This window comes from Anser anser (assembly GCF_964211835.1).
Source record: "Anser anser genome assembly, chromosome: 2".
Taxonomy (NCBI): domain Eukaryota; kingdom Metazoa; phylum Chordata; class Aves; order Anseriformes; family Anatidae; genus Anser; species Anser anser.
The window spans coordinates 141288128-141313957 of NC_139721.1; the positions used below are offsets into that span (position 1 = coordinate 141288128).

A 25830-nucleotide genomic window follows, 5' to 3' on the forward strand; every position below is an offset into this window, starting at 1 on the left:
TAGCTAAAAGCCTGAACAACTCAGTCGTGTCTTGCTTTCCCTTCAAGCTCTGCTATGGTAAGGTGCAGCACAGCCCAGCTCCGTTAGGACACGTAAGAATTGTGCTTCTTTCCGTCAAGAGAGTCTGTCTGCATCATATACCCCGGCAGACACGATTCATGAGGTGATTACCTTAACAGTAGTAACATCAGTACCCAAACACAGTATTAGAAATTACAGTGAGTAAAGTCAGAACAGGCCTTCTAAATGAGCAAACAAACTTAGGTCTGCTGAATGGTACCAAGTTACTTCCCTTTCTTCTTCTCCTTCAAAAGCATCTACAGTCTTCTCTGAATATTTAAATAATTATTCTTTACAAATCCTAAAGTCTTCCCATAATCACATTTCATCCTCAAACAGGTTTAATTCCTATTACTTTCAGTGTAAGTGCTATCAGTTCTGGTGTGGTTTAATTTGGCTAAATATGAATGTAGCTGTGGCAGAGCACTATGATCAAGCCCAGAGAAATCATGCATCATGCCAGCAGTCACCAGTGAAGCTAAGTCACTGGACAAAGTTTTCCTTTCTCATATTCTTGTGCACGCCCAGTAACATCAATGAGCTATATCCATTATATGGGAAGCAAAAATTCATCTTCATTTAAATTTAAATTTTGCTTTGGGTAAGCATCAAAGCAGTTAGTACTCATTACAAAAAATCAAGTTCTGTCCTGAATCAAATGACAAACGCCTGTTAGTCATTTCTATGCTTACTATGCTTACTGTACCTTTCCTTCTGGCTTTTAAGAATAAAAACAAAACTTTGCCTGATGTTGTCTATTTGCCAAATACAGGTATCACAGACAATAAGATAAAGTAAGATCAGTAAGGAGTAAATAACATGCCACAGCAGTCCTTTTCATAGATAAGCTGCAGCTCCAGACTGCTGAAGATGCCAGATTAGTCAGCCTGGTCTTATTAGTGTTTTTTTTTTTTTTCATCAAGGAAGTAAAAAAAAATATTTTCTGAGAAAAAAAAGGTGTGACCAGCTTCTAAAAAAAAAAAAAAAAGAAAGAAAAAAAAAAGAGAGAGAGAAAACAGATTAGAGAAATTGGGCCTCTGTTTAGGAACTATCCTTAATCAGAACAGCCCCTTAGAACATTAACTAGTAATGTGTTTACAGTACCACTGATAGAGTTGGACACACACTTCCAAGCTCTCCCGATTTATGATTACAGTTCCTTTCTTATACTGGGGCTCATGAGAGCCTTGGTGGGGAGGGGGGAGAAGGAAGAGGCTCGGACTTGCAATCATCAGTTTTACTCTGTCATAAAGTATAGATTGATGCCAATCAAAAACCTTGCTAAACTGGGTATTGCTGACTCCTTTCTGCTACAAAAGGCCAGGTTTAACAGATTTCCATTTAGAATGGTGCATATTTTACATGAGAACTAAAGCTCATTAATGAGGTAATCTGTATGCACTGCTCTCTGTGATGGTATCCCAATGGATTTTTAACAAAAACTAAATCATGTCAAACAATTATACGATATTGCACAGAATCAGAATTACAGTGTTACTTACTTCTGAGCTATGATACTTGGATTAACAGTCACAAGGTTTGTTTTATTGCCAACATCTTTGCTAATGCTTCCTGTAGTTGGAGGGAGGTTACACCTGAAATCGAGAAACACTTATTTAAACAGATGCCCACCAGAAATGCTTTGCAGTAGTTACTTGCAAATTCCTCTCTTGTGCAATGACACTTTCATGTCAGCTCTCAGGGATCTCTAAGCACTTTACAAATATTAAATAAGGCTTAGAGCACTTCTGGTAAAAATATTTAATCTACTGTACAGATGGTTAAAATAGGGCACAGAGAGCTCATTTTCATAAATCATCTCACAAATCAGAGGCAAAGTTAAAATCCCATAAGGAGCCAGTCTGTGAATGCCCTATGTTAGCTGCTGGAAAATATTGCACTTCTTGCCTAAACAATGCATTTCATCTGAAAAGTCTTCTATTATTTCCTGTTTAAAAAGATTGATCGATATCAATCCCTCAGCTGGCACAGCAATGTTGATGGCTGTTTCATGAGACAACAATAGCGTAACTCACCCAACTGCAGAAACAGTGGTTTCTGTTATAAGGTAAAGAAGGTATTTTTTTAAAGCCAGGTATTTAGGTTAAGCATCTTAGGATGCAGAATTCCCATTTGTATTAAAATCAGTTATCTAATTAGAAATACTTTTTTATTATTTGAAAAGCCCATATATTACTCAAAGACAGGAAGATGAACAATATCCAGGAGACCGTGTGATCGGACATCACTGAGTGATGAAAGTTCACTTGGTTAATCTCCTTACTTGCAGAAACAACAATCCACGACTTGCACTGAAAGAGTGGCTCAAATTATGCTCTGAATGTGCCTATTTTTCACCACATTCCATAGAGGGACTGAAAAAAAAATACTTAAATTAGATGCCCAATTTTTTAGATTGATAACAGAAGGTGAGACAATACTGGGGCAGTTAAATAACTGCATTAGTGAGACAACCTAAGACTAAGTAAACCTTTTGTAAACCCAGGGGCAAAAGTGAACTTGATATTTAACACCAGTCTTTCTTGTTTCAATTTCAGTTTTTTTTCATTCTCTTCTCCTGATTAAAAAAAAAAAAAAAAAAAAAGAGTTCTCTCTCCCTAAGGGTGTTAAATGAAAAGAAATTTCAGATTCTCAGATAATGAAATTTCACATCACTGGCAAGGTACCTTTATAATCATGGACTATACATCTATCCACATAGTCCCCTCTTTACTTAGGAAGCAGAGTCCTGAAATCTACAAAGCAGAAAGAGTATCCTTTGAGAGGCAGAAGATCTTTCCTCCTTGATACAAACTGGCATTGGCATGCTTCCAAGCCTGCCAAGCTTGTAGAAATGTTCAACACTCTTCAGTGAGATGAAGCAGCTCTTACCTAAACACAAAGTCAGAACGATCGATTTCAGCTCCACAGCTGGAATTTTTCAGAATGCCTCCATTTCCAACCACTGCACAGTTCTTGAAGGGATAAACCGAGAGAGGAGGGGACTACAAACAAATAAAAAGACACAGTGTATGCTTTATAAATGTTTTGTTTCTTTGCATCTTCAGTCATTTGTCCTTGCAGGTTTAATCCCGTAAATCCCAGTGAAAGCATTCACCATTTAGCAGACGCTGTTGCCTGGCACGGACAGCCAAGAGCCAAAAATAGGCCCCAACAGACTGAGAACTGTTACTTCTGTCTTCAGCACTTTGAGAGAATAATATTGGATGAATACATTTTAAATTTGCATAATGAAAAAATATCTAGTGGTGGACTGAATTTTTGACAAGCTAAAGAACTAACTCTTACTGAAGATAGTTTAAACTCACCCATTTTCCTTTGCACTGTAACGGGCTGAGTTGTCACATGGTCACTGACTGTGTCAGCTCATAGAAAATAACTTTTAAATACTCACTACTTCATAATTGCTCAATTGTATGAGGTAAAATAATGAATGTAAGGGAACCTGAAGATGCTGCAAGGGATAAGCATGTGTCCTGGCTTAGCTCATGGTGAATCTGACTGGTAACTGAAGCAGTTACTGCCTCTGGCTGTTCACCTTCTCTCTTCCTCTTCTCTTAGAGGTTGCTGTCTTGCAGGGGGGAAGCTGAATGGGAGCGAAGTACGTCCACTTGTGAACCAGCACAGATCACAACCTAGCAAATTAATGAAACCTGTTGGCTGTTTCAGTTGACAATATAGTTGGCTGTTACCCCAGGGTCTCAGAAACATCTCATACATCTCATTCAGTCTCTCCTGCTGTGGGAGCACTGGCATTCAACTGAGAGGCCAACAGCTGGGCTACTTCAACTGCAGAAACCAAACCTCCTTGTAAAACTGAGTCAAAACTTGCTTACAGAAATCATTATCCTTCCTCATTTTCTCATCAGCTTGCTCAAAGAAAAGCAGGAAGGAGCACCATTACGAACAAGGAAAAAAGAGTGGGGAAAGTGGCGGATGTCATGCTGCCCACCAATATATCACAAAACAACATGTTCAAATACTTTGCTCAGCTCTGAAAAGACACCGGGAGAATACACAGGCCAGATACCTCTGGCTGGTCTAGCATGTATTTATATATATATATGTACAAAAAAAAAAACAACAAACAAACACATTTTTCTTTCCTTCAGTGTAAGTTTGGAACCACTGTAACTTTCTCCTTTGCAATGAAGATTTTAGTGATTCAGAGCAGCGTAAGAAAGGACTAGGCTCATCTCACATATCAAGAATCCCAAAGAGGGGGAAGAGGGCTCCCATGCACTGGTATTGAGAAATTAAGTACATCTTTGTGCCCCTCTTTGTCTGGTCTCCAGAGCCTGTATGTCTGTTAAAAGTCCCCAGCTACAAAATCTGATTCCTTTGTTCAATCTGTGTTTCTGGCTGCAAAGGCCCCACACCACTATCAGGTTTACCCCGAAACAGCTTTCATAAGTTAAATGCCTAAGCCCTCACTGGAAAGGGCATGGAAACACAAGGAATATGAAATTTTGTTCAAAACTGAAACGTCTTGAAAAGGGAATGAGGAAAGTAAAGCAAGCTATCTCAGAGGTTTCAGTTCTGAAACCAGCTGGCTGCCAAGACAGGCTGCAACATGGGTTCTGTAGCATCTCTACCTACAATCAGATCTATGATGTGCTGTCCATGCCTCCACCGTTGCAGAAGAAAGATAAAAAAAAAAAACAAAACAACGAAAGGTCTTGCAAGGTGAATGAAGAAGCACATACAGGGTCTGAAGGGGCTCTTCCATATGGATGAAACAAAGTAGCTCTACTACTAATCCACAATATATGTGATACTGCAAGTATAATAACAGGCAAAGATACAGTTCTTACCACAGGCAGCATCCTATAAATGTCCTCTGTAATAAGGATGGTCTTTTTACTGTCCACTTCATAACTCATGTTACTTCCCAGTGGGGTGTTGTTTTGAGAAGCAATAAAATTGTGAGCTGCATCACAGCAGGAAGCCAACTCTGACCTGCAAAAACAAACAAACAAACAAACAAACCCGCTCAAAGACAGGCAAATAAGCAGAAAAGAGGTGGTACAGAACTAGCTGAATGAAAACCAGTTCTAATTAACTAAGCACCAGAAGTCTGTATGAACCCTTGACAATAATGTCATTTCCCTTGACTTGCTTTGTAGAGAAAGCCCATTTTCACAGCAAATGTGCAGGCGCTGATCAGTTCAAGAACTCCTTCCCTTATCCTGTTTTGCTCTCTTGGTCTCCCTTTCCCATGCAGAAAAAGTCATAATCAGGCTTCTCCTTATTATTAACTGTTAAGATTGCTGCAGAAACACTGAGAGACTTCATTCCCCAAAGAGTTCACAACGGGATTTCCATCAACCTAGAACAAGTGATTATAAGATAGTAGAAAGCTGAAGAAAGAAAGAACCATGCAGATGAAAAGAATGATGAGAAGTACTGGCTATAGTTCTCAGGGAACAAATAAATGGTTGCAAGTCAATTAATTAATAATTCATTTCTGCAACTGTTCAGCACAGTTTTCTTGTGCACAATATATCACAGATGTTAAATAAATTATATCACAACTTGTAAATAAGAGGACAGATATCTTCTCTGCAGAGACAGTCTAGTTGTGCCCCAGAATACCTAGCAGAAGTCCTTAAATATATAAAAGCACAAGGGACTCACTCGAACTTCATGTTGGAGTGAAGTCTCTATCACTCATCTTACAAATCCTGTTACCTCCAAATTTATAAAGACATATATGTATGTAAACAACCTATTTTGGTAACTGCGAAATGCAATGGCAAGCCCCATCAGAAGTTTGAGATCAGACCCGAAACTCTGTAATGCATTTGGTTTAGGGAATGACGATCTCTCTGCAGCACTGAATCCAATTTTCAGATTGTAAAGCTGAACCATTCGTGGCCAGCCGTTACGTATCAATTGACAGGGCATAGCTATCTCATGAGGTGTGATACAAAGGGAACTACCAACCACTTAGAGGGGCAAATTCATTGAGAACAGAGTTGCTTGGAATTTTGAAAAAGATAACAGATTGTGAAGATAAAGAATAAATACATTTACAGGACGAGCCAGAGAAACAGAAAAGTTTTATTTCAAACTTTCTCAGTGGCTAAGGTAAAACAAACTTTGAAGAAATTAAACAATACAGGCCAAATTCTGTCTGAAAGTAAGCTGATTTTAATAGGGTAAGACAGGTAAGAGAAATTGCTAAATTTGATTTCATCAACATTGTATGCAGAGCACATATTCTAATAGTAATATGAATTTATTTCTGATGGAGATGGGGGATGCTTTAGCACATGGAAGAACCCAAGGACTGTGTTTCCTGGAAGAAAAGGGAAGAGAACAATTAGGTCTGTGATACTTCCCAACCTACACTTCTCTTGAAATAATGGTCAAAATGGTGGCTGCAGAGGTAGAGAGGGGGAGTTTGGCAATTAATTGGTTTGGTTAATACATGAAAGACCAAATGAAAGAATACCATTTAAATTGCCACACTGCTTACTGGTATATATTAACCCATTTTAAATACTGATGTCTGAAACTCCTCAAAGACAAAGTTACTAGACGTGTGAGGAACAGTGGGAATGATTGTCTTCTGGGATGGAACAGATCTGAAATAATCGTACTGGGAGAGTTGGCAGGATATGTTACAGGGAAATAATTACTCCCGAAAGGGTAAACAGTAGGGTTTGGATTTGCACAAGCCATATTCCACTCCTGTCCCTAAGCACAGTGATTCCCACTGCCTTGCTTGAAGCCTTAAGGTGGGGTTTGCAGTCACCCAAAACCAGTTAGGTACAGAGGTGGGGAGGGAACTAGGACTATACCCTTGTGGGTCAGGAGGTGCATAAGTGGGGAAAATAATTACTCTGTGCATATAGTGTCCTGTTTTAAACATACGGGAAAACACAAATTGAGCCATGAGGCAGGCAAGTTAAATGAGTAAGTCCAGGAACACTGGATGTTACTCAACCAGTCGTGACTGACTGGTCATATCTGCCCCATTTCGGCCCCCGTGTCCAGCTCCCTCCTGCTGGCCAGGTTACTGTGCTCAGACCCCACTCTCTGTCCCTAAGAGAGCAACCAGCCTTCGTTGCTCCCTGGCAAGCACATGGAGACAAGCAACAACAAAAATTATTATTTTGATATTCTTGAATGTTTTTCTCAAAGGTAAACCAAACAGGCCTAAATATTTTCTGTGCCAACCACACGACACTCAGAGTAGAAGGAGTAACACCACAATATTTTTGCCCAGCTTTCGTAAAGCAGAAGTGTGTGATAGCTACCAGAATCTGAGAAAGCAAACTGACGATAGATAACATTCATTAATAAAGATGATGCATTTTTGCTTTTTACTACTCATCCACAGGAATGAATGCCTCAATAAAAGCAGAAACAGCCGGGAAGAAAAACAGATATGAGAATTAATAAGAAAGTAATCGCTTAAATTAATATTATGGATTCACTGAGGAAGTAAAACAGAGCCAGGCTAGTTCAGAAATGCAGCGAGAAGAGAACACACATTGATTAATGATATATATTCTTATATTACCTAACAGCATACATGCTAAAGACATAACAATAAAAACCTATTACCTAGATCAAATCAGGACAGACTTCCACAGTGCCCACGCATCCATGTACAAAGCTCTAGCAGGAAAGCATGTAGCTGCAGACAGCAATACTCAGTGGCAACACACTCAGCAGTCTGTTCATATAAGATTTTTACAAGCTGTGACATGGGGCACCTCTACAGTGCAAACAATGAAAGGGGTACAGACTGGGCAGTTCAGGTAACCTATTAGCACCACTGTCATCCTAATATTAACGTCATTCATGGTCTCTGTCATAAGCTAACGACACCCTGAAGTGCTCAGATTTCATAAGACTGTGACACGTATTGTACAAGTTGTTTCTTTAACAGGTATGATACGTTAGGTGGTGCAAAGACAAGACAAAATTTTAACATGTGTATCATGCCACCTGAGGAGAGAGAAATTGGTAAAATCTACAACACAAGACAATTCCTAACCAGATGGTTAGAGACAAAGGTCAGAATCATAACAGCACCAAATGATGCTACCTGAAAGCCAAACTATAAATTTCCCGTGGAAGGACAGAAAGAGATCCATGTTGTCTGTTCATAACAAGAGAAAACGCTGATATGGGGACAGCTCTTGGAAGCTGGGATGTTGCTATATAGGTTGTGCACCCAACCTATATATGTGTAAGAACATGGGCACATCTTACAGTGAGGTTTAAGTGTCAATTGTTATCAGAGCTGCTACACCATTTGAACTGATAATACATATCTCATAAACCTGAGGAAGTACAGTCATGATAGCCTTAATCAATAACCTCACCAGAGCGGTGTGCTGCATTTGCCTCTGAAGTTTTGTTTCTATTAGAAAACACAGAGTCATTGTTGAACTGAATAACGCTTTTTATTGATCGTCAGATGCTTTTGCTGAATTTCATCCATCGTAGACCAGCAACACTGGAACCAGTTCTGTATTGAGGTCAACTGAGATGGGATTCTGAGCCCACACAGCATCTAGATAGTTTCTTCTGCTTTGCAGGCACTGAGAACTTAAGAAAATCCTGTCTTCTGAAGCAAGTCTTCAAAGTATTGAGACAAGCCAAAGGAATGATGTTTTCCAACTCCTATGCAGTTAGCCCATATTGAACCGTGGGCAGTAATAGCGGACTGCTGTGTGGATAGCACCTGCATCAAAAATCCTCTGCGTAACGCAAACCCACCACACAAATACTATACTTTATTTAGTGAACTGGAAGTCGGATGTCTAAGTATCTGTAGGATCTAAACATGCTGATGCAGTTTCTTTACAGCTTCTGTAGTAGCTGTGTAGCCAGGAAGCTCAGCCAGAACTACTGTATCCCTCCCAGCTGCAAAATTAATTAGCGCAGCCTGGTTCTGCACAAATATATGTCTCTGAGCTGGTTCAGTGCTTGGGCACAGCCCGCACATGCCTGCTGACAAGACACAGCGTGTGCACATCCTGAAGAGACTGCAAATATCTCAACGCTTTCCTTCCAAAAGCTCGTTTTGAACCAGCCATAAAGGCTAATGCAGTTGGTTAACCAAGGGCTAGCAGAGTTTCTCAGCAGATCCAAAAGCCAGCTTTGTCCTTATCCTGAGTGGAATGGGAAGAATGTAACAGTTAATAACAGTGAAATCTGTCTTTATGCAAACAGATTCTGCAGAGTTTAAAAGATCCTGACTCCTCCACATTACTAATATAAGCAGCAAGAGGACCTTTGCTTCATCCTCCTGCAGTTAAGTATGATGTTTTTTATCCAGAATGCTTTCTTTCATCAGAGACATTTAGCTAAAGTCATTTTGTTCTATATTTTTCAAAAACATATATTCAGATAAATACCTGCAGGCATTTGCTTCTGCACAAAAACGTTACTCACCCTAATAATTTGTGGCACAAAAAGGAATATACTACTGGCATAATCTGATCCAATCTAGAGCCGGACCACTGGCCAACACAGTTAACTGTGATCCTCAAGGGGTTACTGTCCCCCCAATGGCACGTTAGTTGGCAGAATCTGACACACCTCTGTGAACTTCATAGGACGTATTTTCTGTACATTACACTTCAGTGTGACACCAGTGCTTGGAGACATGAGGCCAGAGGGCATTCTTCACTGCTGAGGACAGCTGTGTGAAATATATCACAGTGATTATACATTGGACTAAATTGCGGTGGGAGAAGGGAAAAGTGGATGTGGAGTAAAACACTGCTCTAAAAAGTAGATGCTCAAATGTCCACTAAGGCTACTGGGGGAAGGGTGAGAAGAAATCATCTTAATTTGCACAAAAGAAAGTTTAAATTCGCTATTAGGAAGCACACTGAAACAGGTTGCTTGGGTAAGCCGCAGAATCTCAACAACTGGAGATTTTTTATAGATATATGGCCAAACGTCTTTCAGTAATGTTCTGAATACATTGCATTCTGTCTAAGTCAAGATGGACTACAAAGATAGTCCAGAAACCAGATAGTCTTGAGATCCCTTCAAGCTCTGTATTTCTACAAACTGTAATCTCTTCAATTCACTTTTCATAAATATCTGTGTAAGTGAATGCTGGTTTGCAAAAAGCCTATCATGTCACTCTTATTTGCACACTATCCACACCAGCAATGCTTACTGCCATATCTCTTTGTGGCTCTTCAGTTACTCAGTCAGGAACTGAAACACCACATAAAATAGATAACCAAACACAAAGTAAGAATGGCAATTATTTAAAGCTGTAACTCCTCTGAGCCTGGTGCTAAGTGTATTTCACAACATGGCTTTTAATATCATTTGAATAAAAGACAAAGTATACAAAGTAATAAATGTCTGTGGAGTACTAACAACCTGAGAAAATCTTTTTTTTCCCAATAGCTTATTTTAGTTTTTCACTTAGCTTGGGTATTTGCAACCATCAGTTCGTGCAAGCTATTGTACTGTACGTGTGAAGATGACAAAGACTCTGAGGGTTCACACTGAAGAGACAATACAAAGAACCCATAAAAAATTCCTCAATGTAGCAGCAAAATGTAAAAGGTGTAATCACAGTGAGAGGACCTCTTATCTATGGCCACTCCTGTAATCTTTTACAATGAGCAAACAATTATCTTACTGTAGTGCACTGGGGACGGTAGACCACGTTACTGATTTCTCCAGGCTTTTGTCAATCCAAGTCAATAGCATCAAAGTGCAATGAGGCATATTACAACATATTCCAATCTTTTAAAAAAGCATGGTTAAATATATCTGGAACAGAATATGCTGAAGGGATATGCTACACTGACAGCCCTTGAACTGTTTATAAATGAAGTAACATCATTTATGTCTAAAACAATGAAATCCAACAAGGTTGAACTTGAAACCAAGGGTGAATACATAACAAATGCAATAAAATTTTCAAACCAAAGACTATGTAAAGAGTCAACCATAAAAACATAACGAAATCCATTCCAAAATCAGTCTTCCCTTACAGGAATCCTCCAACATTTAGGAAAGTATAAAGTCTGCAAAGCAATTAAAAGATTCATTCATTTCTCCAAACTGTCGCCAATTCCTCTCTCTCGACCCAGCCTTTTTCTCTTCTGAAATGGAAATATGTCTCTGAATATATACTTCCGATTTTACAAAGGGTCTATCAAACACACAGCAAATGCATTCTTAAGTCACACTGTAATCTCTGAGTTCTTTCTTGTATACTGGAATGGAAGATTTCAGAGAGTACAGTGGAATTATTGATCTGTTTAGTGTTAGGAAAGCTATTGATTATGTGGTGGTGTGATCTTATGTAAGCATAAATTGACCTTGCAGGCTATTTTATTTGTGTTTCAACTGTTTCACTGCAGTACACAGCTGTGTTAAGCATTACTGTTATATATGCTAGAGTGTAACGTACTACAAATTAATCCTTCCAAGAAGCAGTGAGATTATATAATCTGCAGAAATGTTTATCACACTTTTCAGAGGAGATATTAAAGTGGAAAAAGAGTAATAGAAATTGACTGGAATAAAAAGCAGAAGAGTAAATAACAGGGCTAGGAAAATGGGTTGATCTCAACTATTTCTTTTCAAGATCTAGGGTTCTTTTTTAAAGTAGTAATGTTTCCCTAAAAAAATTAAAGGTTACAAATATTTTGGTAGCGGTGAAGCAGTCTGCTGGCTAAACTGTGGTGTAATATCAGGATTTTTAGAACCGTATTTTACGTCTAGGAGTTTCCTTTCCTCTTCATTATCAAATGCAAATAAGATTTTCAGGAATGGTATTTGCACAGGGAGGGGAGCCAGAGTCCACAGCTCACATGGGGCTATCACAGTACAACACTGCTCCTGAAGAACTGCTGTATCACTTTGCCAGGCTCCGAGCTCAGCAAGGTAGCCCAGAAATACAGTGCCCAGAGGCTGCTTTGAAACACAGCATCTGCTCAACCCTTCTCCATACCCCCCCCTCCCCCCCAGCCATTTTGAGGGCTTTTTTTTTAGCTATTTGTTAGCTTCCAGCAAAAACAGGAGTTGCAACGATTTGGAGGAACTGCAGATTATTTGCCACCATGGGAGCATAGCCCAAATGAGAATACATCAAGTCTGTAAAGCAAAGGGATGTGGAGGTGTAAAAACCAATTACAGCTTCCACCCAATTGGGTTCTGTAATTTGTTGCACTAATGAAACATTTCTTTTAAGTGGAAAACCTTTGAAGAATACTAATATAATAATTAATATTCAGGTTACCTAGGGAACCTAAGACTCTACCGACTGTAGCTAGAAGAGCCTTTGCAGAGGAAGCTACCCAACACATCTTTTTTTCTAGAGCTTTAAGAACGATGCTTCCAGGCAGCAGTGAGATTATTTCACCTCCCTTTCCCAGTTTGCATCAATCCTCTCTAATAACCAAGAAATCCGAGGCCTTGCTTTGTCTAAAACAAGTTAGAGCTGATGTAAATCTGAAAAAGGAGGAAGAAATCAGGTGAGCGTAGTAGCAAAAGGATAATGTGAAGAAGCTAGATGATTGTAGAGCCATAAAGAACAAGAGAAATAATAAAAAAGAGTACGAGAAGCACAGCTGAATTGTATAAAGGAAAGGTCTGAATAAAAACTTAAATATTTCTCTATTTGTCAGTAGCATATACATAAACGTTGGTGAAGAGTTTCCCTAAATTGCTTTTAGTAGGATGCCATTTATACCAGTAAATTAACAGCATTGCTAGGTCTTCTGCTATATGTGCACCACCTTTGCTAGCATCAAGTGCTAAGGAACTCCTTAGCAGGGGCTGACAAACAATTACATGGGGCACTCCAAATCTGAACTACATTGCTGGAGCAATGAACAAAATGCTTGCACAAGTTTCTCCAAGGTTAGCATCTAGCAGAGCTGATGTCAGCATTCCAGATACTGAATTAAATGAAGCTCTGAGAACCTGACAGAGGCTGGACAAAAATCCACCACAGAAGAGAGACTGTGGGTATGGGAGGTATTCAGCCACGTCATGGCTTGTACTTGCCTCATGATTCTTTTTGACTTTGAGAAATGCACGGGTAAATACCACACGACTGTCAAGAACCACAGACCACTGCCAGACAGATATGTAGTCTAGCAGATGTGAGCACACACGCTGGAGCAGCTTTAGAAGACAACAATTGGAAAGGGAAAAGGGCAGCTCTCTGACAATGAATGGACTCAGTTCACCCAGCTGCATGGCAAAGCTGAGCTAGGTAGAGGAGGGTCAACCTGGAATCCTGCTCTCTGCTTTTTGTACAACGTCTTGGCACAAGCACTGTGGTTTGTGCAAACCAGCGCTGTCAGCTGTAGCCCTTTTGCCAAAACACAAAGACAAGTATTTCTTTCCTGTATTGCAGTTCTAATTCTTACTTCTTTTTTTTTTTTTTTTTTTTTGGCTTTGATCTTCTGGGAGTTTGGCTTACAAGGAGAAATGATGTGTACTCATTGGCACACAGTGCTGTCTTCTAGGAACATAAGAGTTATTGGATTGGCTCACATATTCATTCACCCCACTACCAGTATGATAGTAGCCAACAGCAAAAGCTGCAAAGGAAAACATAAGAAAGCTTCTTTGAGAAATTCACTACTCCTGGGGAAGCTTCTGTTGAACCTTATTAATTAGAGGTTAGTTTATGCCCTGGAGCATAAGACATTAAATCCCTTATAAATATGCATGTTCGTTCTTCAGAACTTCAGAATAATACAGAGATGTTATACAATTGACACCATGCCTGAGAAGCATGTAAGTGTTCACTCCATTTAACAGATGGGCAAACAGGGAAAGAAGTCAAGCAGCTTCTCTGCAGTCTCGTCAGCGGGCAGACTTCTGGTGGCACTGGCAGGTGAATAATGTGACAGGCAGCTTCAAGCTCTCCTCCTGAAGGTGGCTAGCTGTATTACCTAATTCCTGCTGCACGGCCCCTCCGAGATTAATTTCCTCTCCTGCAAAATGGGTGTGTTTATCTACCCACTTAATGAGATTTTTAGAACTGAATAATATTTATATTACACAATTATTATGCATTACTGATACTACACAATGTTAGAAGAAGGAAGAGAGGCACTGCCAAGGGATTATTAAATCATTAATTTCACCACATTTCTAGAAGCTCTGTTCCCCATAGAGCTCTGTCAACGCATCTCTTCTCAGCTAGAGCATCCTTTCAAAGATAGTTCCAGGCTCTCGTGCTTAAGTCTAATAAACAAGGCTGGGAGGGCAGTAAGCACGGAATGTATACTGATTTAGACAGTAAATTTTATACTGAATTTGTTTTTCTCTTTTTTTTTTCCTTTAAAAGTCTGTTTTGACCAACTACTAAGAAACTGGGAGCCTTGAAAATCTCCAATATGGTCTGGGAGCAAGGATAACTGTAAAATTTTAATATCCTGTTTCCAGAAAATAACAGAGAAAATGACTCTGAAAGAAAAATAAAAAAAAAAAGAAAAAGAGAGAGAGAGAAAGAAAGAAAAGATTTATGCAAAAGCACACAGCTTTTGAATGATAATCATCAGCAATGCCTCAAACCAAAGTACCAGTCCTTGGTCATATTGATAGAACTTTTGGATGATATCAATGCAGGTCAAATTTCATACAGAGAGAAGAATACAGAATGCTGTCTTCAGAACTGCAATTACAGCACAGGTTGTTATATGTGAACTAGCCAGTACCCCAGCCAGTTTGGATGTTAAAAAGCATTGAAACCTTAACAGCAGAGTTCTTGAATGTCAAAGGAGTATCAGAGCTTATCCAGCCTGTGCTGAACCATGGGTTGAAAGAGATTTTTTTCACCTGGTGTTAGGGCTAAGTTAAAGCTGGCAAGCTCACCTCAGCGTAAATACTATCCACATGTTCTAGATGGCTTTGTGCACCCCACAGTTTGCTCTTTTGTATATTTCAAGTCTGATCACTGGTTTTATAACCCACTTTGACCACTTATGACTCACTGTCCTCGCCAGAAGGCAAAAAGATAGCATATGGAAGAGTGAGCGTCTCGTCCTTAAAGTCCAACAGCCTTATGTGAGGGTTTAGATAGAAGGTGTCATGTTCCATTCTCACAGGCCTGGAAGATGTAGAAGTTGGATCAGTGGAAGGTAGATTGTGGAAGCAATAAATAGGAAAGAAGTAAAGCTGGAACAGGGAGCAGTTACTCTGACACTGACTTGCGCACCTAGCACAGCAGAAATGGCAAATTGCTGTGAAGTGGTGGCTGAAGGAAGGAAGGTAGAGAGGTTCAGAAGGAAGAGAAGTTAAAAAAAAAAAAAGGAAGCAAAAACTCTAACTGTAGTAGTGTGAACAGCAAATGAGAGTAGTTTTATCTCGTCAACTCTGTACAAAACACCCACCTGTTCTGAGCCAGAATGGACTGCTTCAACAGTTCCTTATCATGCTCTGATATCTCTGTGCATAGTTAAAGCCTGCCTGAGTTAATTGAAAGTTTCTTAGACCTTAACTGTATGTAATGTAGTACCTCGGCTTCAGGAAACACTATTAATCAGTTACAATACATACCAAACCCAGCAATTTATGTTGCACAAAAAGCTTTCCTTCCTCCTCCCCTCCTCCACCAACAAACTATTTCTTCCAGTAGCATCAAGCTGAGCATGTGGATATTAAGTTTTCAGTGCTAGTCCGTTCCAAAGAGTTGGAAGGTAGGACAGTTTAATTATTTTTAATGATCTTGATAGAATCTTTAATTCTGATCCATGTAATAATGTAATTCAAGAGAGTATTTGCCCCTGAGGAAAATAGAATTGGCACAGGGAAGCTGTTCTGTAAACACAGCATGGTGCATTTCCAAATGAATGTGGAAGCTTTTCAGGGATCTCTGTCCCTACTGAGCTTGTATTTATGTGCCATCCTGAGCAAGGACAGATGTAGTCATGTGTTTACATGCACGGGGGCCATGACAGAGTCAAACCTAATGAGTGCCTAGGGCGCTGCTGCAATAGAAGCAATAGTCTTGGGGTAAGACATAAACTGCTTCGTTACAGTCTTTACCAGGGTGCCAGTTCAGATGGATAACATCATATTACTCGTTTTCTTTAATACCGTAGGTTTTGTGTCAGGAATATTTTTAATCCATTCTAGATCAGTTAGTTAACTATTCATTATAGAGGAGATAGGTGAAATTATTTCATTTGTGTAGTTCTTTTATCTTACTCAGTTTGCACAGTTCAATTCAAATAAACAAGAAGAGTCCCAGCATCAAAAGCATAATACAAATGTATTACTGCAAATGAAGTCTGAAAGTAATACAAAATTATCTTTTCAAAATGGAAGAACTAAATTTATAGCTTGTTAGACAAGTCTAGGGTAAACAGTTTTTCTAAATGAGACAAAATTACCTGAATTTTGCAGATTCTTCTGGTCTCCTTATCCACGTGCAGTTCTGTAGCTTTTTGACTATGTGAAGATAATAATCTTCTGAATATCTAAAAAAGGCAACAACATCAAACGCTTGAATATATATATTTAGAAACAGTCTGTAAAACATTCAAATGATGCATGTATTAATAATAATGCGCATGGTGCATATATAATAGTTTGCTTTTAGAACTCCATGACCTATTTTATTTCCATAATTTGTAACAGTACTGTCCTCATTTAATTAGCAGTGACCTATTAAACATTGGTTCTTAATATTGACGTTCTAATGAACTTTTCTTTTCAGAAACTTTCAAATTACTCTGGTTTCAAATGTAAGTATTCAAGCATAAATATCTTGAAGTTATTAGATGCCTCAAAAATTATCTCTCGTGTAAAAGTCCAAAATAATACAAACCCCCTGTTTCTTGTATTTGCTGTTTTAAACTTCAAAGCTGTTTTGACATGTGCCTCTTGAAAGCAAAGACTAAAATTACACTTTTTATGCGTTTTCCTTCATTCACCTTATCCAGTCCCCAAAGCTCAATTCAGTCATCTAAGACCATAAACCAATATTTACAGATATAAGGTTTCCTTTGGACTATCTTTTAAATAACAATAAAAAAAGTGTTTTACATCAACCAGCACTAAGCACCAGAGGGGTACATGTACCCAAAGAGTTTTCTGCTCTTTTTATGGGTTGTTTCAAGACATTTAAATTTGTCCGTATGTGAAATACAGCAGACCGTGTAGCCAAAAAGAATTGTGACATTTCTTCCCTTTCAGGTTCAATGTTAACTCGCCCATTTGTGCTTGGTTCCTACTAGGTTTTTAAAAACAACGACTCTGACTTAAAAGGAGGACTGGGCAGATGGAATAGGAGATGACGTGGATGTCAAGGCTGCAAATTCTATGTGACTCATGTCTCCAGCAAATATCTACCTTGTACCATTCTAGCAAAAATGGCTTAGTGTTGGCCCAAAACCAAATGATCATGAGTTTATTTAACCTGGAACTTAGACGTGTGTATTTCAAACAACCTTAAAACAAACGTGGGAAGGCATGAAACCTCACTTGTTTTTAAATGGAGCATGAGAACTGATAAAAAGGAAAACAAAAAGGCAATGATGACTTGCAACAGAAGAGCACTCAACAACCCGAAAGCTTCCTTCTATCTCCACGTTCAACATGCTATTAGTATCACAGCTTTATGGTAAACATTTGAAAGGTAGAACCCTTTTCGTTTTTTTGCTTCATGAAAGTACTGCTACTGATAGAGTTAACCGGTTTGTCTACCCCAGAGTAAAATGACTTTCCACATGGCAAAAGAAATGAAACTTTCACAGAGGAATTCTGGTTTAGAATTGGTCTTTGGCTCAAATTTGCACCTGTGACAACATGCGTGACTTTCACTGTCTACACAAACATTACCAGACACAGAAAATACCTAAGGAACGAAATCATTGCGACCAAACGGATTTTACCGAGCCCTTCCACAACTATAAGAGAGCAGGAAGAAATGTGCAGAAGCGGGAGCAGAGTGCAACTAGTTTCATTGCAGCTGTGGCCAACCTGAGCTGGTGCAGTACCTTCCTCCTCCTTCCAGTCCAACTCCATGCCTGCTGTCTCCCTTGTGCCATGGCTGGCACTGACTTGACGCCACCTCTGTTTTGTTTTTACCAGCTTTTGCCCTGGCCAAATGTCTCCCTAGGCCACTTTAAGTCACTACCATGGCAAAAAATAAACGAATAAATAAATAAAAAGTAATCCAGAAGTAAAAAAATAAAAATAAATGCTAATAATAAAAAAGCATATATATTTTCTTCTGCTTTAGTGTCTTAAACTGCATCAGGAAAGACCCCATCACACACCATTGCCAGTATAAGCAAGAAGTGACAGGAGCAGAGGAACTGGGAACGAGGCCTTCCTATTTTGGCAGCTGCCTGCTGGTACGTTGCGTTAGCAGCCTCGCAACTGCAGCCACAGCACATGGAGCTGGTTTCTTGCTGAAGCAGCTCCCCGAACTGGCTCGTCCGTGGGGTCAGAGGAGTGTCAGCAGGAGCACGGGGCAGGCCAGGCAGCGTGTGAGCAGGGCAGGGTGGGATAGAAGCAGAGGATCAGAACAGCCTATGCCGGTGTTGACTCACTCATCTAGTTTTGTTCCTTAAGGCTAAACAATAAATATATCTTAGATGTTGGGACTTAAGGTAAAACAACAAACAAACAAAAAAAAATAATAGGATAACAGAGTGTGAAAATTTACTTAGGCTATCATTATCTAGGAGAAAAAATATAGGGAAAGGAAAGCAAATTGTAGCCTAAAGACATCTGTAAGATGAAAATAAGAGTCAGAAACAAACAGGAAAATTACCAGGAAGAAATGGCGTGGACTGACAAGTTATTAGCAAGTTACAGGGAAACATTTCATGAGGATTAAAATTAAAGCATCATCCACAGTGCTAGTATTAAGGCCTCATGAGAAACACAGGCCTGTCAGAAACTGTGAGGGCCTTCTGATAGCTGTAACAGAAACTGTACAGCTGCACCTACGGTAAAAACACCTATCAATGCAAGGACTTTGCTGCCTTTCCTCTGCTCTGTGCTGGATGGAAATCCCTTGCTCAGAGGTGTCCAGGAGCTCACTAAGAAGCCACCGCTCCCAAGTCCTTACGGGACGGAGCGACGCCTCTGTTCGCCCTGTGCACCCAGTTCTGCTCCTCCCGTGACTTACAGAGACACCACGGCCTGTCAGACCTCATCCTTGCCAGAGCTGGCACAGCACCACAAGCATCAGAGATATCTCAGCAGCAAATCCCGGGGGACAGGAGCTCTGCGAGGCAGCTGCCACATCTGCCCGCAGCAACGTAAGGCGTCCGTTTCGTTCAGTTCCATGAAATGAACTCTACTTGAACGCAGACAATATTCCCATAGATTAATTTTTTTTTTAAAGACTCAAAACGATGCTCTGGGATTTGCAGCAGCTGGGTTTACAGCCCAGAAAGCTTTGTTTTCCTCTCAGAAAGCCTATTTTAGCATTTCCTGCTCTAAAGGAGCCTCAGGGACACGCTCCAATGGAATCAGTCCAGGAAGGCCATCAAGATATTATTTCATGGCTCCGCTGTAACCTAGACAGTCCTTTTCTCCACTGTTTCATTTTAAAGAGCTGGAACAACACCTATATTTCCACTGGCACCTGGAAACTTAGAGTATATGTTTGGCGATGCTAAAATATCTTTATTATTAAGATAAAAAAATCTCAGTTAAATTGAACTCTAACAATATGTGGACGAGACAGTAATTACAGTGCTGAGAATAGTGAAAGAAACGTGTTCGGTCCAAGTTTTGTCTGCCACCTGCATCCTAGCCATTATAAAAATTTGCTGTTGTAGGAAACTCACTTACACTGTATGAGTCTTGCTGGCAAATAACACCTGGAAGGGGTTGTTTCTGCCTAGTATTCATCAGGTACACATTGGCCTTCTATGTTAAACGCCGTGGTTAACGCGGAATTATTACGCATAGTTGAGGCACTGACAAAGTACCTTCTAATTTTTGGCAGCTATCTAAAAGAAAACAGCAGGGACAGCATTGCTGACATAGTAGGGACACAACAGGTAAAATGTCAGAGCAGACAGACAGATGCAGCCCCACTGGTTACTCACTAGAACTAATATCTACTTGAAAAAAAAAATAAAATCTATTTGAATTAGCAGGAAAATTGAGCAGCAGACGTGAAAAAGGGAGAACTTCCTATTTGGCAGCTTACATTCAAGAAAGAAACAAAACCAAAAAAAAAATCAGAAAAAAAACACAAGAGAAATGGAGGATCTCTTGTGCCTTTGGAGACTTTAATACTATAAAAACAACTACCGGTTTTTAAAGCCCTTGGGAGACTATGCACAGGGCTTGCTCTAGAATGAAAATGGAAAGCTGCCAGCAGAACACAGCATTTCAAGCTCTTTATCACCACCAGCACATACCTGTTATAATAATACTTCCCACTTACATAGCATTTTTTACTATCACATCATCTGACAAGCTCTAAACTAGGAAATTTTTCCAGTCTCTGCCAGCTCAAGAGGCCAGAGAGTCCAGAACATCCCTGAAAGTCTCAAGCTGCAATGTAAAGCATTTCTACACCGTGCCCGTGGGTCACACATTGAAAAAGCAGCCAACATCCAGCAGCTCCTCCCAGTGAAGGGCAATGAGTTGCAATGTTCATTGCCCAAAGCAATGCTTTGCTCTTTTGTTCCAAACACCAGTTGCTCTTCCCACCTGCCCATTAGATGGCTCACCTCCTTTTTCTTTAGCCACAAAATAAAGGTCTGGTACTTCCTCACATTTCTCCTATAAACTCAGCTTCAAAATGTTCTGCATGTAAAAAGCAAGTCTGCTTTCCTGCAGCCTCTACAACTTTGTAATACACAGGATAAAACTACTATCTATACCACCATAGCTGGATTTGGGAGCCAATATAGTGACTGCTTGTACTTCTCTTGGCATTGAACAGGCACTTCAGCTATATTCTTTGCCCTCTGTTTGCCCACCTCTGTTTCAGCTCTCACTAGCAGTGGAATAGTAGCATAGTACCATAGTACCACCTTTCAGAAGAGTAAAACTTCAATGATAGTGTTGCTGATGAGATGGAACAGTGGTGGGAGAAAAGGTTATAGAGGAGGAAAAAAAAAAGAATTGAAATAGTAAAGGCAAAATGCTGGTAATATGGTGACTTAAAAATGGGTGGAAGATCTTAAACTGCAATGAGAAAATGAAGAGGGGGCAGAAAACACAGGAGAGCATTTAAAATTATGATTCAATGGTTCTTTAAGGAAAATTTTGACTTCCCCAGTCCTTTGAATGGGGAAAAGCACATAATTATTTTTAGCAGAGTTTTTGTTTCTCATTCCATTCCACTTCTCTTCACAAATGAAGAAGAAGAAGAAAAAAAAACCTTCAATTTTAAAGACATCATAGCACATAATTAATTTTAAGCTGGCACTTGGTCCAGATAGAACGCTCTTCTTACTCGCAATGTTTTATTTATTGCTGCAACCTTATTGGCACCATGTTACATGTCAAAAGTAATGGGCTGCTTCTCCCACCTCCACTTCAGCAAGTGGGAAGGAATTTGAGCAGGGCTGATAGCAAAGATTTTTTTCCATGTCAGGGAAAGGCAGAACAGCAAGTGGAAACCAGAAATGGAATTTTGTTTGTTTTGATGTATCTAAAATTGAATAATTAGTTTCCTGTGCACTAGTTATTATAATAATGAGAGCAATTAATTAAGAACTTTTTATACTAGTACATTTCTATACTTAATCTAGTGAATATGCTAAAAAGAACTATTAACTAAGGTTGCTCATAGCAGGAGTGTTCACCGATCAGGAAAAAGACATTCAAGAATGAAATTATGCCTCACAGATTCTGGTCTACCTTTTTGTAAATATCTTGTAAAAAATGAGAATGAGAAATCTTGTTGACTTACACTGTGAATTAAAAAAAAAATCCAACCTAGAATAAATATAACTTGTCAAAGAAAAAATGCAAGCAAACATTCGTTAAACCATTTCAGTTTCCTGTTGTGCTGTTCCACACTAATATCATCAAGAATTATGTAAAAGAGGAGGACAATCTTTTAGCCTTTTATTTAAAACAAACAAAGCAGAAAGCACAGCAAACACCTACCTTTTCTTCTTGATTGATGATGATAAAATATTGTCCTGAATCGCCTTACACTTTGAAGCCTGTTCAAACTGGTAAATTCCATTTTTATTAGCAGTTGTTCTGTTAAAAAAGTGGGGTGGGAGAAAAAGAAACATACTTTAAAAGAAAGAACATATTCTGACAGGCCCGTTGCATTTACTTTGCTGTGACAATAAGATTAATAACTGTTAATTTAGCTGAAAACATTACCAAAGCAATCTTATTCATCTCTATTGTGAGGCTCTTGTATAAAAGGAGAGTTTGCTGCTAGTGACTATAACATATTAGATTCCTTAAAGAAACTCTATTTCATAGTCTGAATTATATTTTCTGCTTTACACTGTAATCAGAAAAATGTAATTAAAAAATAAATGAAACAGGAAGCCTCTTGAACATTATGAAGATATTTAAAATATTCGTCATTAAAATATTCCAGCGGATGTGATTTCCTAAAGCTGTTGATGAAATGCAATATTCAGAGCCAATATAATATATATAGGAAACACCACAGGTGAAGTGGATCATTTTACTTAGACGTTAACTTATTGACTCGAGCTTAATATTTCCTTCCTTGTTTATTCTTTATTTACACAGTGAGAATAAATATTTGTAAAAGGAACCAATGCAAGTGCCAGACAGTGATCTTTAACTCCTGTTGCCTTATTTTCACCAAAGTCTTGTGTGGTCCTCTTGCTTTAGCAGTCCTGCCAGACTGAGCTGTAAATTAGTAAATGCCTGAAATACCACGGTCTTATTTCATTCACCTCAGTTCACCATGTACCTAGGTTTAATCTCATACAATCACCCTCCTCCTTCATCAACCTTCTGCTGTCCATATTATCACTTATCATGATGTTCCTTCCTCCGTCATTTTTATTTTCACTGTTCCTCACCATCTTTCCACCTGCCTCATTCCTCTTGGTTTCCTTCCACTGACTCACTACTTACAGAGCACTTGGACACTGCAGCCTATTTACCCAAACCAAAATTAGAAATACAGGAGACACAGGGTGCTGTGTCATTCATTCCTGGCTGGGATTTGCAGCAGTGAACAGACCCCATGCTGTTCCTGGAAGCACAAGGGTCTTCCTGCTTCGTACACATCATGGTCTGCTTCTCTTCATCCTTCTTTTACTAACATGGACCAGAACTATTTTGGCTTCACCTGTTAAAAAACTGAGGCCAGAGCTGGTTGCCCTAGACCACGTCCAGGTAGCCTTTGAAGATCTCCAAGAAGAGAAACTCCACAGCCTCTCTGGGCAACCAGTGCCAGTGCTTCGTCACCCACACAGCACAGGAGTGCTTCCTGATGCTAAGAGAGAACCTCCTGTGAAAGAGCCTGGCTCCACCTTCCGTACACCCTCCTTTCAGATACTTACACACATTGAGATATCCCAGAGCCTTCCCTTCTTAAACAAAATCTTAAACAAATGCTAGCAGTGTGCCCAGGTGGCCAAGAAGACCAACGGCACCCTGGCTTGTACCAGGAACAGTGCAGCCAGCGGGACCAGGGAGGTGATCGTCCCCCTGTATTCGGCTCTGGTGAGGCCGCACCTCGAGTGCTGTGTTCAGCTTTGGGCCCCTCACTACAAGAAGGACATCAAGGCCCTGGAGCGTGTCCAGAGAAGGGCTACGAAGCTGGTGAAGGGCCTGGAGCACAAGTCCTGTGAGGAGCAGCTGAGGGAACTGGGGATGTTTAGCCTGGAGAAGAGGAGGCTCAGGGGAGACCTCATTGCTCTCTGCAACTGCCTGAAAGGAAGGTGTGGGGAGCTGTGGGTCGGCCTCTTCTCACAGGTAACTAGTGATAGGACTAGAGGGAATGGCCTCAAGTTGTGCCAGGGGAGGTTTGGTTTGGAAATTAGAAGAAATTTCTTCTCAGAAAGAGCAGTCAGGCATTGTGACGGGTTGCCCATGGAGGTGGTGGAGTCACCGTCCCTGGGGGTGTTCAAGGAAACATTGGACCTGGTGCTTAGGGACATGGTCTAGTGGGTGACATTGGTAGTAGGGTGATGGTTGGAGCAGATGATCCTGAAGGTCTTTTCCAACCTTCATGATTCTATGAAATGGGAAGAAGTCTGACTGAAGAAGAAAGAACAGAATAAATGCTTGTTTATTTTGCTACTAAACTGACTGGCATTTTCATAGGTACAGCACAGGAGAAAAAGGAATAAAGCATCTTCTTTTCCTCTTTCCATTGCCCATAAATGGGGAGAAATTCACCCAAGCAGTAGGCTGCAAAGGAGAGGTATCAGCTCTCCCCCTTTAATTCCACCATCAGGAAGTTCTTCCCACTTTATGCCCACTGCCCCCAAGGAAGTGTGCCCCTTGTTGAGGGCAATGGTAAGACAACACAGTGTGAACCTCTGTCCTTTCAGTTCTGCAGTGACTTTAATAGTTAGTAACAGCTGGCACTACCCGCTGAGAGCTCCACGGCTGATTTTGCACACAGCTTTTTAACTAATTCTTTTTCAAGGAGTGACACACAAGGCTGAGGGCTGAAGGCTCTCAAAGCACACAGTTCAGAGGGTCAAGCACACAACTCTACACATCATACATGGTAAGTGACAGCAAATACTCTGCTTACAAAGTTTGGGTACACAGGTTTATTGCAGCTTGGTCGGAGTGGTTCTGCGTACACAGAAGAACCAGGTGGGCTGCCCCTTCCTTTCACAGAAGCCAATGCCTGTTCCCAAACAACTTTAGTTAGCACTAATTCATATTTCCTCGCCCTTGCTTCTTTTAACTCAGTAGGCTGAAAACGATCCTTCTAAAGCTGCAGCTTCAAGAGAGAGAAATGGCTACAGGCAAAGCTTAGCTGTATAAACAATACCTAAAAAAAAAAAGAGCTATTGTTATCATAAACCAAGCACATGTTACTGCTGCCAATTTATCTCGAATTGCAGCCGAAAATCAAGACACTGGGTGCTGCCTTGAGAAGTGGCCCTAGCCCTTCTGAACCACAGCTGGCCAGAGGAGATCACCTTCACCACGAAGCTTGCCAGGAAGGCCACATCAGGAGCTGGCTTGCAGGTTTGATCAGGTCACTGCTAGGTGCATTTGCAGGCATCGCTGGAGAAGTAACATCCTTTCACAAGCAGGATTCAACCGTGTGCAGAGAAGGGCCTTACAGCTCCCTGATAATTTATGTCCTGAGGTCAGTGGAGGCAGTGAATAACATTCTCTCAACCAAATAAAAGCTTTATTCAACAGACTTTTAGCATTTTAAATTCATAGCACTAAGATCAACTGAAGCGAGTTGCCTTGTTTTTTCATCTATAATTGTTTTTTTATGCACACATTTACAAGACTTGAAAAATTCAAGAAGGAAGAATTCAGATAAAAAAGAATGCGCAAAATAAATTGCTGTTCCATTTTGTCATTAAATGCTGACAATCACTTTTATAGCCACCAGTGGAGGGAAAAGGAATAAGGAATCTTTCCTTCCCTTTCCATGACCCATATAAAGGCTGGTGAAAATGGCACAGCTGTGGGGAAAGCCAAACATAACTTTTAATCCACACTCTTTATCCATACAATGCAGACACAAGACAGATCACCAAAATATTTCTGCTGGTTTTTTTTTTCCATACAAATTTTACTCAATGCAAAAAGACACACAAATAAAACAACTTATTTGAAAGACATGCAAAACAATGACTTCTTCCAGTA

General features: G+C 39.9%; 1 protein-coding gene across 2 annotated transcripts in view; it reads right to left on the reverse strand.

Annotated features, from left to right (window-relative positions):
• The window catches only part of ST8SIA6 (ST8 alpha-N-acetyl-neuraminide alpha-2,8-sialyltransferase 6), a 46765-nt gene that overhangs the window by 13977 nt on the left and 6958 nt on the right, over positions 1–25830 (reverse strand). For both annotated transcript variants that reach the window (XM_083822486.1, XM_083822487.1), the window contains exons 3-7: positions 22144–22242; positions 16440–16526; positions 4896–5040; positions 2953–3065; positions 1563–1655 (exon numbers count right to left, since the gene is read on the reverse strand). In XM_083822486.1, the coding sequence (XP_083678612.1) occupies positions 1563–1655; positions 2953–3065; positions 4896–5040; positions 16440–16526; positions 22144–22242 (537 nt within the window). The remainder of the gene's footprint in view (positions 1–1562; positions 1656–2952; positions 3066–4895; positions 5041–16439; positions 16527–22143; positions 22243–25830) is intronic.